Genomic DNA, 17,572 nt, shown 5'->3' on the forward strand with positions numbered 1-17,572 from the left:
AATATAGTTTTGTATATTATTTGGCATTTGTGTCAAGATATCCTTCTAAAAATGACACATTGCACCTTTAAATAGCTTTGAAAAATGCGCCTGCCAAATGCATTAACGTAAATGCTACTTAAAAAAAAAAAACGTAGAACCCCAGGTTATTTGTCTAATAACAATTTTGGCTGCCGCGTTTAAATGGTAACCTGGACTAAAAGCTGCCTTATCTCAACAACTTAATGTCAAAGCACATCAAGCGGTTAAGTACAACCGACACAACACAGAACCAGCCAGGCTACAATGTTATCAATACTGCCTCTCTTTACAAACTGTGGGTAGCAATGTTTTCTAACCTCAATTCCTCAGATTTGGTACGGATAATGGTACCATTTAACAAAAAAACAGAACGCTTAATATGTTGACGAACGTGATAAAGAAAACATAGTCCTGTGTAATGCATCAGCAGGAAGCATCACATGTCTGAATATGTTTATTTATCTGAAAATTAATCACTATGACCTACGTTCAGTACAGAAAGCTCTTTTAGCATTACAAGCCACACAAGGGCCTGATTCACCAATGGTGCTCTGTGTCTTGAGCTGCAGTTTGCATCTCATTCAAACTCAGTAGAGTCTGGAGTGAAAAATAGAGGAAAAGGTCTCATTTAAATTTCAGCACCTATATAAAAAGATATACATTTAAAGGCACATGTAATACAGTATGGCTAATATAATGTACAACTGCATCAGAAAAATGTCTTTGATTTTTTGTGTGAAAGGTCAAATGCATTATTTAAAAGGCGTTTCATCAATGTGCTGCAGCGTTCTGACCATAGTTTCATCATAGTCTTAAAATAAAATCATCACACATGCAGCCTGTATGAAAACATGAGTGAATAAAAAAGAGAGAGAAGGTGAAAGGCAGAAAAAAATAAAAACCATATGAGCCAAACATCAAAGGTTCTTCACCAGCTGGAAAGATCTGGCCGGGGGTCAGTAATAGTTGACTCTATAATTCAAAGCCAACAGTTACAACACATTTGAGACAATAGAGAGGGGCCTTAAGACCCCCGGACCAATCTAAATATTTGACAGTTAATATTCCTGATCTATTAAGTAAAATATGACAACACTAAATTGAGACGTAACTAGGGCTGTCACGGTTATGAAATTTGGCTGATAAATAATTAATTGGCTTATAAATTGTGGCGATTATGACGTTTATGCTTGTTTTGGTGCTTTGATGATTATGACGATTAATTTATTTCTTTGACAATTAATTCTTATACTTTGTATATAAAATCATTTTCACACATTGTTGTGATTATTTAAATGAAATATTTTGCAACGTTTACCTGGCAGTAAATATTAGTACACATAACAGATATTTTAAAGTAATCTGATAATGTCTCATTTATACAGGCGCTGCAGCTCCCCTTGTGTTTTTTAGAGAGATGTGCAATCATTGCGGTGATCTGAAATCACATCGATGAGGTCAAACAATCGCGATGAGGCGATTATTTAATCATTGTAATAAATGTAATTAAAGAATTATCTAAATTTCATTAGGAACACTAAGGCTTATCTTTTAATAAGTAACTTACTGCAATTGTTTATATAAAAGTGGTGCCTAAAAAACACGTTTAATCAAGCACCTGAACTGAATCCACAAGGGTGTGGTTTTCTGGACAGGGCTTATCCTAGTCCCAGACAAAAATGCATTTGAGCTGGCTTGATTTTAAAACATCTTGCACTTACATATCTTGACATTATCAGTGCCATTGTTTTGTTTTAAAATGCACAGTAATGTTTTTTAGGATATATTTGTAAACTACTTAAATGTCCTGATTAGGGCTAGTCCTGGATTAATCTAAACCCAAGAGCCCATTCTTTATACGTGGCTTACTACATCCGAGATGAAATGAACCATGTTCAGATCTCGCCATTTATGACCTCGCTAATTTGGTTCTTTGAAAACCCCTGCTGTTGATGATTCGTATGGCAGGATTTAATTATTTGAGATCATTGCGCGTCTGTGCACCACATGAAAAGGCAATACATATCGATGGTAGAATAAAGCAATAAACCCCAAGAAGCAGTGGGTTACCAGTGCATTTTATACAGTAACAGCTAAGGGGCGTTGTTAGGCACGACACGAAGCGGAGTGCCTAAACCCCCTTAGCTGTTATAAAATGCACTGGTAACCCAACGCTTCGAGGGGTTTATTGCGTTTATAAAACGGTTACTTCATATGCATAAAGTTAGCGGGATTTTATAAAATAAAACCCAAATAAGTTGTAATTATATTAGTATAAATATTACTCATCCGCCAAACAAAGTAGTTCCTCAGAATCAAGTGTGACTGAAACAGAGCGCAGTTCACAAACAACACAGACGCAGCAAAGATACAATGAAAATATGATTAAAGACTGTGGTGTTTATTTTATAAATCAACATTCATCTAATTTATACATTAACATTTATATTGTGCTGTTGAAGTGATGATCAAATATGCTTGTAAGCATGCTGAACTCTTTCCCCGTCAGCGTTTTTTTTTAAGTTGCCACCCGGTTTTAGTTTAATGCCTTACAGAAAAAATATCTTCTTTAAATAAACATAAATATAAAATGAAAGAACAGACCATCCGCTTTCAAACAACAACAACAACAAAAAGTTTCATCCTACCTTAATTTGTTCTCTTATCAGTTATCACCTCTCAAATTTTCAGCTAAAAGCGGAGATAATTCCATTTTTGTGAAGAACTTTAGTAAGAAATCATCAGATTCAGACATGAACAGTACTACACGGTGTTTTCAGTGAATGCGTCAGTGTTTAAGTTGGGAAAGATAGCCACCCAGTGGATAATAGCGGGCGTATGAACTTCAGTTATAAACTCCTCAGACAACGTTTTCTCTTTATTGACGAGATGACTCAACAGTATTTATTGCCATTTATTTGGATATCGCCATTAATTGTGCAATTGTAGACAAATTAAAAATATGATTAAAGACTGTTGTGTTTATTCTCATAAATCAGTACGCAGCAACAGTGGCGCAGTGATACTTATGTAATGTGGTCTGAACCGTGAGGTTACCGGTGTATTTTATCACGGCTTAGAACGCGTTTCAACCAATCAGAATGAAGAACCAGAACTGCCCGTTTTATAAATCCTTTTTTAACCCCTGCAGTGTGTGAGCTAGTGATGGAAAGTTATTGTGAACGTTTTATAATAGTGAATTGGTAATTTAACACAGTTTAAGCTATTTTTATGATACTGTTCTACATAAAATCACCCTACATCATGTAAAATATTCTGTGAAAAATATAATCTTGATATCTTTACTATTCATGTCAAAGATTGAAATCAATGATTGTAATTAAACTAAAGTACTTATAGTCTTCATGTGATGTCCTGGCAAGAGTGATGTCTCTAAACTGACTGATTGATTGTATAGATCATCTCTGAAGGCAGCTGCTCTTTCTTAAACCCACAGCCAATGCAAAATAACTTTTATTACCGATTAAATGAACTTTAAATTGTAATTTATAATAAGATGATGTTTTCCCCTTTGTTGTGCATTTGTAGATATATATAATATATATGAAGAGTTTCGTTGCAAAACGAGATAAATCCATTTTTTTTAACATTTTTGACAAAACATGTTTATTATTATGTTATCATGTTATTATTTTGTTTTATGGTGCTACTAAGCTGTATTTTTTAAGTTATGAAGGTTTTAATCACAACAAACCAACTGCAGTTGAATTGAAATTAATTGGAATGCACAACCAAAAAACGAGATTTCTGAACAATTAAAAAAACGGTGGTTATCTCGTTTTGCACCGAAACGCTTCATATATACTTTTCTGCAGTTCCCAAGAATGTGGTAAATGAAGTATAATGTGGAGTGAACGTTATTCTACATTAAAGATTATGAAATGCAACCGTTTCTGATATGCACAGGACAGGAGAAAAAAATCCTCTTAGATAACAGTTCTTTAGAGAAACTACCTGCAAGTGCCTAAATAAGTTTATTTCAATTGCATTATTCTTATATTAACGGATTTCTGACTGCAACAATATTAGCAAGAGTCCACATTGCATTTGCTAATTCTGCACAAAAAAATTTATTAAAGAAGATAACGATATGTGAAATAAACGTATTTGGTAATTGGCTTTTATGTCCCATAGGCCTAATGTGAATTTATTGATCCAGAAAAGGAACATGGTAACATCTTTGGAGACAAGTGTTTTAAAGTTAAAAAATAAATACAAATTACAAAGCAAACCTTTCATGCATGATATTGTACTTCTAACAATCTGCAGACAAAAGACAAAACTAAAATTGGAGATGAGTCGATTCAAAGGGAACTTATTTAACAGAAAGTAATATTCTTTATTGTACAGTACATCACAGCACATCTATTTATGCTGGTTAAAGATGGCTGATTGCTGTCATTAATATAGGAAAATTAAAATAAAGTTCAAATTAATGTGGTCATAAGCATTCATTCGTTTAATAATAATAATTTAAAAAATTGTTACACAAAAAGTTGCACAGGTACATAAAAATTATTTCTAATCATTATTTTAATCATTTTTAAAATATTTTTTAATATACTTTTTTATTACGTGTTAAATATAAAAAGCGTTTTATATTAATCATGCATCATACACATTACTTTCGTTAGAATGAAGAAGACATGACTTGCGACAGACTTTCCATATCAACTCTACTCAAGGTGTGATCTAATCTTGTTTACACGAAATAAGCCTGCTCCCGAGCAGGTTTAAGCTTACAAACCTGTTGTTATAACAGCAACTCTAGGATGAGCTTCAAAAAACAAAATGATCCAAGATCAAGCCAAATCGTCAACAATCAAATCAGGCTTAGAGTAATCTACGTGCAAAGAACGGACTCAAATAAAAAAACGGAATGATTTTAAAATTATTACTAGAACAGCTACAGCCACCATTGCCATGCATGCACTGGTTTCAGTGGATAAACTGGCTGACTGCCACTGGTTTGTCTTAAAGGAAACATTAATTTGTGAAGGTTCAAAAACAGCTTAGCGAAATTCTCATTCATTCCAATGATTCTTCAGATTTTAAACTGAGTTAGATATATTAGTAAAAGTCTTATCACTATTGCACAGACAGGTTATTTGTAGGTAGATTGTTCTAAAATATGAAAGGACAAGTAGACACGTACATAAATCTTAACTCATGAACTCTCTTTCAGCTAGTAGAGGGCAGACACACGCCCTCTTCCTCCAATACTATGGGTTACGGGAGATACACACACAAACAAAAGTTTCCCATTGTTGGCCCAGTGTTGTTTCTGGCCTGGTCTGAGACCTGAGGTCAGAAGAGAAAAATGTACCAAAATACACAGGGCACAAATACTTGTGGGTCTGTGTCCTTTTATTGTGTGTGCGTTACCTTTCCACTAGCAGGTTCAGCTGTGTCGTGCAGCTCTTGATTTTGTTTTGTGCTTCTACGTTCAGCATATCGCTGGTGTCCTGCCCATTGATCTCCATGATGACATCACCAGGTTGAAGACAAGCTGAGGCTGCTTTACTGCCAGTGTTCACCTTCAGACAAAAACAAATCAAGTCATTAAATCAAATTCACCTAAACTCTTTCTGAACATATTCAGACCTGTCCTTAACAAAGTCAAATGGCTCATCTTATTTATTAACAGCCAATCATTTTATCCCAGTCAAAAACCAAATTTGTGCATTGAGCTACTTGAAAGGAATTTGTGGTTGGTATCAGGGGAGGTACACTCATTTTAGAGAGCTTTGGATTGGAGACAGTCTATGAAGTGTTTTCTAAACCCTAGAAAAATGCCATATAATTAATGCAAACACATCTTGAAATGTGATCCAGGGATCGCTCACGAAATGGGGAACTATAGTAACATTGCCGTAACATTTCTGAAACGTGTCCTGGGTTAATAGAAGAACAATAATGCAAGCGCCTGAGGTGTGTCGGAGTAAAGACGCATGTGTCGTCGCAACAACGTAGTTATGGTTCATCTATTGACAAAAAGTTTTATATGCAGATAAACGTTCTTGACGAAAAATGTTGAAAAACATCCACCAAAGCAATGATTACAAACACATTATACGTCACGTTTCTTTATGGGATTTTTACAGGATGCACATACAGATTCTAGAAAATAACTGCTAATGTGAATGAACCAAAATCAAATCCCAGGACACATTTTCATTCATGTATGTGTGTGAAAAGGGATTATTTATTTTAAACGTTTATATCTGCAAAAAGTTAATTTTGTTGTAGTTATTTTAAAAAAACGATACACTCTTAGAAAGGATTTACACATCTTTGTATATTGAGCTTTCAACACATTATGTGTAATTTTGTGTTAAACTGTGTTAAAAATGACACAAAATGTGTTGTTTCAATAATAACACAGAGATGTGTGAATTCTGGGACAACGCATTAAGTGTGTTGTCCCAGAATCAACACTAACTTGTTGTTTTTAACACATTCGTTCTAACCGTGGGTTTACACAAGACGCGAGTTCAACAATTTGCGCGAGTAGATTACATACAAAGTCAATGCAAAGACACGATCAGATGCGCCCACGCGTAGAGCGATGCAAATGACGCAATATGGGTGGTGAGTTTACCACGAAAACACGCGCTATTCGCCTCAAATGCATCTTCGCCCAAGTTGAAAATATTGAACTCGAGCGAAAAATTAGAATGACACGAATTTAAATCCCGCAAGTAATCTAGAGAGAACAACGAGATGACCCGCGTATGGTGTGTATGTAGCATAAGAGTGTAGTTTTTAGCAAAAGAAAGTATTTTAACATACAGATGGCTGAAGTTGTTAGTTGAAATCGGCTAAAAGTCACAAAACCCAATAAATGATAATAATAAGCAGCATTTTAACATTTTTTAAATCATTGCCCAGAGGTTCATATTCATGATACTTTAATGTTGCGTTTACACCAGCCGCGGTAGAGGCGTGAAGCGCAAGTGATTTCAATGTTAAGTCAATGTGAAGACGCTTTGACGCGCGTCTGGAGGTCTCGCGCCGCGAATGAGGCGTTTGGCGTGGAAGACACGATTTCCGCCTCATTCACGCGCCTAGTTCGGGCAAATGGCGCGAATTGAGCGCCTGGCGCGATACGCGCAAATGGTGCTTTTGTGCATTTTGTGTTTGACGCATATTTGCGGCTGACGCCCGAGTTGAAGAATTTGAACTTTGGCGGAATTTTGCGCCGCATTAACCAATCAGGAGTTTGCTTTATCCGCGCGTCTACTTTCCTCTAGACACGCGAATGCATTCAAACTGTTCAAGCGGCAAACTAGGTACGATAGACGAGATTTTGACACCTCAAACGCAGTTGGTGTAAACGTAGCATAAGGCCTGGTTTTACAGACAAGGCTTAGCTAAAGCCAGGACTAGGCCTTAGGTTCAATTAAGACGTTTAAGCATTTTTTATAAACATGCATTAGAAAAATACGTTACTGGTGTTTATCTTGAGACAAATTAATGGCACTAGTATATTTTAAGATCTGTCAGTGCAAGTTATTTTCAGTTGAGACATCTGAAACATACGTTTTAGTCTAGGACTAGCCTTAGCCTTCTCTGTGAAACCAGTGGTAAGAATTCGAAGAAATGTTAAAAGACGACAAAACATCTTCTAAAAGCGCATTTAATCCATACTTTTTTTTCATGTAATAGGTGTGTTTCTTGATGATCAAACACATGAAGTCTGCACTGCTCTACCAGACAATAACGGATAAACCCATTTTGGAGAAAAAATGGAACCAATACCACAACGTAGTAGACAGAACTGCAGACAGTCGGGCATTTCTGTTGTGGTTGTTAGCTGGAAGCAAAGAGGCAGTCGTGTCGTGTCTATGACCCTGCTTGAGTGAAAACTGTTGCTACAGAGACACACAATGAAGCGCGTCACATTCGATCACTGTATGCCTCACTTCACACACAAAACCCCCATGTCAATTATACAAATAATGACTTCATGCAGCGTATAAATGTTTAAAAAAAATGTTGTGGAAAAACAGACCGTCTTCTGTCATTAATTATTTTAAAGCTATTTAGAACACACACAAAAATTTTGTGGTATTGTGTCTATTATGTAGCTGTGTAGTGGTACCTTTTCATAAAGGTGCACCTTTGCACCTAAAAAGTTCACATTGGTATGTAGGTACATATTGTACTGGTGATTAATGTACACATATCTTAAACAAAATGGTACATATTAGGACCTTTTTAAAGGGTACTGCCTTTGTGACAGTCATTTCTAATTATGAGTAATTATAATATAGCTTTCACAAAGACTGTGTTAAATGTATAAGTTACAGGAAATAAAAGACTTTTTATTCTTCATACTTTTTATTGTTGTACATTATGTTACATATCTATACAAGTCATTGTATTGTATGTGTAAGATGCAACATTTTATGGATCAGTTCAATGTTGGGAGAACTAACCTTTACTTATATATTTTTTTAAACAGCTGTAAAGCACAGTAGCTTGAAAAGTCAGGAAGGATAAGTTTGGGGAACAGCAATAAAATGAGACACTGATAGGAACAGAAGCCTTGTGCCCATGCCAACCTCTTGCAACGTCATTCTCACCATAAGGCCCTTTGTAGCCCTCTTGAAAACAAACCATGCTGTTCTCTTCAACCTCTCTAAACACTTAAGCCTTTTCTTACTGCAAGACGACCATCAAACTCTCTTCAGCTGCTGAGGGCACAACACAGAGACCTAGAGGAGTTATCAGAGTCTTTAAAGGAGCAGTTTACTCTAAAATGTAGATTTACTGTACCCTTGTCCAAAACTTGTATATATGGGTGGGCGATCTTCCTAAAATAAGCGGATCACAAACGTTTTAACAGAGAATCACGGTCCACAATCTGAATTGTGATCTTTATCATTTTTAGATCCAGGCTGAAACATGCCCATACTGTCTTATTAATTGCATTAAGTAGGGGTGTCACGATTTTCCAAATCCTCGATTCGATGACATTTTCGATTCTAAGGTCACAAATCGATTAGATTCTCGATTTTTTTTTTTAAAGACAAAAAATGATAGGCCATTATTTATTATTATTATTATTATTATTTTTAATATAGTTTCACATTAACATGCACATTGCGTGTTTTACCTCGCATGGGGGTTTGTGGGCTTCACTTGTAGAGAGAGGATTCTTCTTGCACGCACATGGACTTAATGCGCACGTCTTGGACTCCTAGCATCTGAAATTAAATCAGCGCTGCGCTTCTCTCTGTCTCACGTGCACGCGCTCTCACATCTATCCAAAGTCTAAACATAAACTAAAGTAGTAATCCTTGCGTATTTGTTCAGTTTCATGCGAGCTGAGGCAAACTATCCCTTTTGCTTAAAATATAACCCGCTGCATCTTGGCGGTCAGTGTTGGGAAAGTTCACTTTCTACATGAACTAGTTCAGTTCACAGTTCACAAATTTTAAAATGAACTAGTTCAGTTCATATTTCCAAATTTTGAACTAGTTCACAGTTACAAAAATGAACTATTTTATAGTTATTTTTCCCCATATTATTTAAAAAAAAAATATTGCCATTATAGCCCAGATAGAACCACAGACAGGAATTATTTTATCAGTTTTAACACTGAAGCTAAATGCATCCGATTTCATCTTCATATCCAACTTTAAACCCTTATCCAACCAGGGTTTACGAGCATTGACTGTCTTTTAATTTTTGTATTTGCTTGCACATACCTTGAAAGGCTAGCCAGATGCTTCAAGGGGGTTTTCCGGGCGAGAAGCGCTGCGAGGCGTTGCGTGTATGACAACTCGCAGGTATTGCACACCGCACGTGCACGTTAAATAGTGGAGCTTAGTCAAAGTCTATTTCAAGATCCAGAATATGCGTAAGCAGCCTTTGTTAATCATTAACGATTTAAGACAAATATTATGTTATTTAATGTTAAACTATGCGAGTGGCGCGGCAGGGATTTGGATAGCAGCGTCCAGTCAGTGTTGTTTTGATGATGTATGCAGCCTGGTGGCAGTGTTGCCAGATTGGGTGTTTTTTCCGCTACACATTAAGGCCTGTTTACAGTGTGTTTTAGACGGGTTTTCACCTGGAAGACTCTATAGAAATCTGGCACCCTACTGAATGACGTTAAAGTGAGAGAAAGTGCCGTTCACAAGCCCCAGAATGAACGAGTTCACCTTGCGTTTATCAGGCAGTAATACAGTACGTTCAGTTCACGTTCGCCCAAAATATGAACTACTTCATGAACTTTCGTTCAATTAACTCGTTCAGGCACAACACTGTTGGCGGCTCTCTCGCGCACGTGCAGGGAGCTGGGCTCTGTCTGAAGTCAGATCACTAGGTAGTAATCCCGTTTATGAGTTGTAGCAATACATCCCTCGTGTTTAAAATATAAATCGCGTTCCCCTGGATCGATGTTTTTAGAGGCACCTCTGAGAGGTTTATTTTCCCCCGCTTGGCAAGCCGATTGGACGTGACATGGGGGTGTGGCAGCATCCCATTTTTTAATTCGAAGTTCGAGGTTGTGACTTAATTTCGATCGATTTCGATTTAAAATCAAAATCGTGACACCCTTATTAAAGAACCAGGTAAATGGCAATTAAAACCTGATAAACTTTAAAATAATAAAATTGTAATCAGACCATTAGATATTTCGGTGATTCACTTAAAAAGTGAATTGGAGCCTTCTCCAAGATCAACCAGGATATAAAATTGTCAGTTCGCCTACCCCTACTTCTATACAGGTTTTTTTAACATGAACAACAAAAGTGGATAGTTTAAAGCAATGAGTGCGTTTACATGCACAGTCTTACGCCGATTATGCTTAAATGTGCCATTTGTAATAATTGAGGTAACAGATTTTAAAAATTTAGCTACACGCATCAAAAGAATGAGAAGAAATAAGGGCAAAGATGTAATTAAAAAAATGACAAGGTATAGTGCTGCAGAAATATCAATCTGAATTAGCATGCTAAATTACTAGATACAGCCCGACTGGTGTTGTAATACCAGTTTCGACCATGGGAGGCGGTATGCGGGCCACGCACATAACCGCCAGCCAAACTGCAATACATGAATAAGTCGCATGTGTGGGAGTACAGCCCTCTACTACTACCGCTGCGTCCGAAAACTAAGGCAGCTGACTTGTTGACTTAAGAGGCATGAAGGCAGCTCAGAGAAATGCAATTCGGACAGCCATGGACTCGGACATGCCTTGATGCCTTCCTGCCTTGCAATAGGGTTTTCGGACGTATTTCAGTTCAGGGAAGAGAGCGGAAGAATGGCTAAAGCAAGAGACATTTACCACCACCACAACCGTTTGCTGCAGGGAACAACGCGCTCGGAATCACAAATAAAATATGATAAATAAAGGAACCGAACCAGAGTAAATACTGGCACTGCTTTTCATCGCTGGAGACAACTAATGGACATGAAAGAAATGAGGTTCGACTCCGAAATGACAACATTTCTTTTCGATTGGTAAGTAAGATGCTGTTAGTATTTCGCTAGAAGTTCACTTATAATAGGCATTGCGATAACCTATGCTCAGCTTGTACATGAACTACAGCTTTGTGCGGTAAATGTGGCTCCATCTGAAAGCAGCTAATGACGATTCACTTTTAATCAAGAAACCGGCTTCACTGACGAGAAGCGCAATGACTATCGCATGCAAATTATCGCGCATCCTTAGCTGTTAGCGTTTAATAGTTAGCTCTACCCACGGATCCGATCCGGTTTTCACCCGTTATCTACCAAGCTGATGCTAAAATGTAACATTAGCTAAGAAGCTTGAAATGTCTTCGATGATAATGAACACCAAATGGACGCACGAAACGTAGCGGAAAACATTGCAATTTTAATGAGACCGAATGTTTTTTTTGTGTGTGACTAATGATAACTTAGTTGCTAATGTAAATCAAACTTGATATATGCTGCTAAATTTGCAGCTGCTAAATTAAAATAGACCAACTCACTTTCTGGAGGTATACTGCCCCCGTCTGTTTGGAGTGTGGAGTATGAATTGATTTTTTTTGGCTGACATTTTAAATGGTCCCTTTAATAAACTGATGGTCCCTTTAATAAAAGTGAACACGTGGGGTCATGTAAATGCGTAAAACGGTTTTCTTTAATCGGGGAAAGCCCATAAACGGGATAAGCAAAAACGATCGGCACAGGTAGTTTTTTGCTAATTTCCCTTGATTTTGCGTGTCATGTAAACATCTTAACCGGCTTTCTCACGGTTTTGTCCATGTGCGCATGTCTCCGCGTGTGAAAGATAAACGTCAGACGCGGAAGTAAGCGCAAAGTCACACATAAAAGTTTCTGCTCTGCTGAAGCAGTTGGCAGAGAAACTGCGAAAATAAAAACTGATGCTATATTTACAGGTTCTGGAGACACAAAAAGAGATAAAACAATATAGCTTAAGACAGATATGCTGTCGGCTCTTTGATTGACTATTATGTACTATAGGCCAGTGGTTCTCAATTCCAGTCCTCGGGACCCCCCCCCCCCAGAAGGTTTTAGAGGTCTCCTTGTATGAAACACCTGATTTCACTTATCAGGCTCCTTAATTACCAGCCTAACAAGCTGATGAACTGAATCAAGTCTTTTTATATATATGGAGACATCTAAAATGATCTGGGAGGGCGGTCCCGAGGACTGGAATTGAGAACCACTGCTATAGGCGATGACGTCATTACCTGCGAGAAACCTGACAAATCTCCAAGTCCCATGTAAACGCAGTTGTCTGCATAGCCGGTTTATTGATTTGCATGTAAACGCATAAAAAACAGTTTGGTAACTCTTTATTTTATGGTGTCTTTGTTACACATGTTACATGTAATTATTACAGTAATAACAGTTAATTATGCATAATTACATGCAACTAATCCTAAACCTAACCCCAACCCTATAGTAAGTACGTGTTGTTGATGATTATTACTTAGTACTTAAATATATAATTACACTGTAACAGTAATGCTGTAAAATAAAGTGTAACCAACAGTTTTTTATAACAAGCAGAATTTTGATAGTTATCCGCTTATTCTCTGCATGTAAACATACTCAATGTTACACAGCACTTGACGTAAAAGAACTAAAATACATCACAAAAGTGCCTATGACTGACATACGCTGTTGCACAACATGAAAGGTTTTGCAATAACAGACTGTGAACAGAATAAACATGTTATGCAGTCTAGACGAGTAAGCAAGATTATTAGTAAACAATGACACAATTACATAAATGTCCACAAATCTGACAAGGCAAATAGGGTAAATGCATATAAAAAGTCAATGTTTTTATGATACAGGTTTACAATCCAAAACATTTTGGCTTACAAGATGTGATCAGGATTTGAAAAGACAGACTCTGTTAGTTGCTATAAATCACAAACTCAAGGGTGTGTTTCTAGATATTGAGACGGAAGACATTTTTTGGTGGAATGAACTTTGTTTTTAGTTGGTACAGACTGTTTTGGTTGAATTTGAGGAAAAAAGAACCAAAGGCACAGGGAAAAAAAATTGGTTCCAGACTGAGTGGCAGAAGTACAACAAACTCTCAATTTCCCAACAGAAAAATGTGTTTCACAACAGTGTGATGAAAATAGAATGTTGAAAGTGACAACAAACCATTCAGCACCATTTCTTTATGACACCATTCAGCAGTGGTTCTCAAACTTTTTGCCCCCCAAAGAAAATTCACGCCATTAAACAATCTCAAACTTATTTGAATTTGAATTAATCAAAACATATAAAATTATACAATGTGATTTAATTACACTGTATTTATGAAAAATAAATGTATTTTTAAAAATGTCAAAACTGGGGGCTCCTGGCACTTGGGGGCTCATCTCCCAGTTTGAAAACCAGTGCCATACTGTCAAAAATGGTTCTTCTTGGCATCGTGAACCACCTTAACTTTTAAGAGTGTATTTAGTATGCACACTAAAACTAGCTTTTTGAGTTCTGTATAATCTCTGTGGTTAAAAAGTGTCATAAGCAACCCGTTTTAGCATTGATCAGTTCTCACAGTTTTGAAAAATGCAAAAAAAGTGTGGAAAGTTATGCAAAGCTTAAGGGGAGAATACAACAACAACAGTCTGTGCTCTAGATAGTTTTACTTGCATATTTTGATATGCAATTTTAAAAGGTTACATGCAACTAAAATAATTTCTTATACAGAAAACTGTGTTATGATCTCACATTGCTTCTCACAAATACACACAGATCATATTAAGGGGTGAGAACTAGAAGGGCGTAAGTGACATTTTGGGTGAAATGGAGATATGCACACTATATATCAAATTAAAGCTCTAACTGAGCTCTTACTGTTGTCAAAAGGACACATGTGAATTCTTAATCTAAAAGTTATAGAAGACTGAAATTAGTACACAAAGTAAGATTAAACCACTGTAATTTTTTTGCTCTGGTCATCCTGTAAAGTTGGTGAAATGTCACTTACAGTACACCCTTTTGGTTCTCACCCTTTAATGTTTTATTTGTAATTTACTGCATAAATAAATGGCAAGGCATTTGCATTTGTTCAAGTTTAGAAGCGTTTTACCTTGTTAAAAAAAACAATAGCCTGACCATCAAAATTTCCCCTTCCCTCACAATTCCCACAACTTCCAAGGACATTGTTTTGTTTCAGCAGCAAGCAAAAAGTAAAATGTTTGGGCAGGTGCGTACACTAGGGTTGGGCGATATGCCCCATACTGAGATCGTCCTATCATCAGTGGATACACGATAGTACACTCTAAGAAAGGATGTGTGCATTTTTTACACATTTTTTGTGTTATGCTTTTAACACATTCGGTGTCATTTTATGCTAAGAGTTGATCAGCACTAGCAAGTTTACTCATTTATTTGTTAATTTTTATAAATTTATAACAAGCCACTTGACTGGTGGACAAAAAAGAAGCGGATTTACTCTAAGGGCAACACTGTCATGACCGCAACCTTCGTGGAGGAAGAATCAGAGTCATGTGTATTACAAGTTCAGGTGCGAGAAGGAAACCGTGCTGCGCGTGTTACAAGCTTTCTTGCGTGCAAAGTGAAGCCCACAAACCCTCTCATGTGAGAAAAATCATGCAATGCACATGTTAAAGCAACACTATGTAGTTTTTCAACCTTTAAATAATGTCTCTAAAATTATTTCAGTGATAGAATAACTCTTAACTGGACACATTCTATGTTGCTGCAACCTGAGCAGCCTCCTAGCTGCTACAAGCACACTCTGAAAGTGGCGGTGGAGGGTAGGAAACACAGCCCCGCCTCTCCCCCTGCCTGCAGAAGAGTGTCTGATACCAGGCACTGTTGCACTTTTCAACCACATGGGGGAGCCTTAAGTCAATTTTACATGGAAACTACATAGTGTTGCTTTAATGTGAAACTATAATGATAGTAATTTAAAACTATAACGGGCAAACTATCATCATCGATGATAGTCAGACATCCTTTTTCACACAACCCTAGCGTACACAGCTAAATAAATCGTTGGATCACATTCTGGAGAGTTGCTTTGGTTAACAGGAATTACCTTGGAAACAGTTATGGACTTCTTGAAGTCTCGCCCTCCAGATATTCTGAATCCCCAGGGAGACGGGCCAATCAGATTCACTTTTAACGGCATCGTGTGACTGGAAACTGTTTCCCAATGCTTGTGAAAGTGCTGGATGAAAAACAATGTGTGAGGCAAAATATAAACTTGAAAACAGACAGAGGATGCAAGAAAAGTAAGAGAGACATTTGGTCAGGTTTAATTTTGACATCTGCCTGACATGCCATGGATCTACTTCATAGTTTCCACTTCTGTGAACCACTGGCCGCTGTTGAAAGGTAAAGTGCCTTCACCTGTTCTCCAGAACATCTGTCATCCTATTCCACATAACTTTAATCCAGACACACAAACAGGCTACACGGCAAACAGACATCACAGAAATGTGCCACATGACTGACATTCCTGAAGTACTTCAAAAAAGTAAGAAAACCACTTACAAGAACACTTGTGTCAACCCTGAATGTATAACTGCCACAGACTTTCAGTTTAGTATTTTTGGTAGGGATGCTCCGATCAATGCCGATCTCCACTTATAATACGTGGCCGATCACTATTCTGAATCGAACAGCCGATCTTATTCACAGCTACTTCATGTACACCGGCTTTTGATCAGTAAGTCCTTATCGATCTAAAATCACTGTTAGTTTGAGTCGTTTATAACATGCATTTGAAAAAGCAACACTCGTCAAACATCATTATTAAACATATTCTTTATTATCATGAAAATACCTGAACAGGTTTGAAGAGCAGCAATATAAATATATCCTTCAGCCATTTCATGGAGCTGCAGGTCATCACAGCTGCGTGTCTATTGTTCTTCGTCTACAGCGCATATTGAGTTTCTGCACGAGAGCACCCCCTGGCTTTTGGATGTAGCGGCATTTCACCGTAATACATTGAGAAACATAGCAAGCATTATTGGCCGATCGATCGGAGCATACCTAATTTTTGGTGTGAAAAATTCACTGAAATTGCATTTTACTGGTTTTGTTGCCGTTTAGACAAGGTATGAGTCCGAAATAAAGATTTATTTCGCTTTGAGTAAAACAATAAATTTCAGACATTGACAGTAGGAGACCAAAAGTTGACATTGTCAGAGCTTTGATTTGTAAATAACACTAATGCATTAACAAAACTGATCTTTGGTGCTCATGCAAGCAGGCAGCATGAATTTCAGGCTTAATCCCATTATATACTAGAAATATACTAAAGTTTGGCATAACTACTGTAGATCGATGTATATCTGAAGAGTTTGGTTCCAAAACGCTTTAAACGGCATTTAAAAAAAATGAGTTACCGCCAAAGTCAGTATTGTATCAGGTCAGTATTAAAAAGTACTAGGGGTGGCACAGTTCATGAAAAAATTCCGAACCGTTCGGTTCGCTTGTCTCGGTTCGGAGCGCGCGTGTGTCGCATGGTTCAACGGTTCATGGCATGCGCAATGTAGCCTCATGTCCTGTATGTTTCCCTTTCGCGCGAAAGAAGAGGTGACCGGTGTGAAGAGTGACGCACGACTATAAATCGCCCTTGAGTGCTATGTTACTTGTAGAAATGCCAAGTGGGAGAGAAAAGGAAGTCTGCCCGGAGTTAGAGGATGCGCCAGCATCGCCCATTTGTCTTCGCCCATTTGTCTAAGCGGAGATAATGAACACAATGTTTCACGTCTTTTCTGACTTCTGGCGCGAACACGTATACAGCGCTATTTTTAGCCTTTCATTGATAAAACTAAAGCAGCTGATTTCCGCGTAGTTTCATTTTGCTAGCATGTGAAAGTTGCGCAATCTTATTTCATCAATTACCCCTCAAAGTAATCAGGACAGAAGTGGTCAAAAGTGGACAAAAGAGACAGATTTAAATATTACAGGTGTAAACATTATATTTCTTGAGATCCGATCGATTAAAACATTAATTTATATTTATATATATATATATATATATTTAAGCAATATCGCTCGAGTAGGAGTGTGATATAGC

The 17,572-nt window shown here is 37.3% G+C and overlaps 1 protein-coding gene across 2 annotated transcripts in view; it reads right to left on the reverse strand.

Moving 5' to 3' along the window:
- The window catches only part of pdlim2 (PDZ and LIM domain 2 (mystique)), a 90,729-nt gene that overhangs the window by 51,451 nt on the left and 21,706 nt on the right, over positions 1-17,572 (reverse strand). For both annotated transcript variants that reach the window (XM_055168298.2, XM_055168297.2), the window contains exons 2-3: positions 15,578-15,709; positions 5,428-5,579 (exon numbers count right to left, since the gene is read on the reverse strand). In XM_055168298.2, coding sequence (XP_055024273.1) covers positions 5,428-5,579; positions 15,578-15,670 — 245 coding nt within the window. In that variant the 5' untranslated portion in view covers positions 15,671-15,709. The remainder of the gene's footprint in view (positions 1-5,427; positions 5,580-15,577; positions 15,710-17,572) is intronic.

Source organism: Misgurnus anguillicaudatus, chromosome 5 (assembly GCF_027580225.2).
Source record: "Misgurnus anguillicaudatus chromosome 5, ASM2758022v2, whole genome shotgun sequence".
Taxonomy (NCBI): Eukaryota; Metazoa; Chordata; class Actinopteri; order Cypriniformes; family Cobitidae; genus Misgurnus; species Misgurnus anguillicaudatus.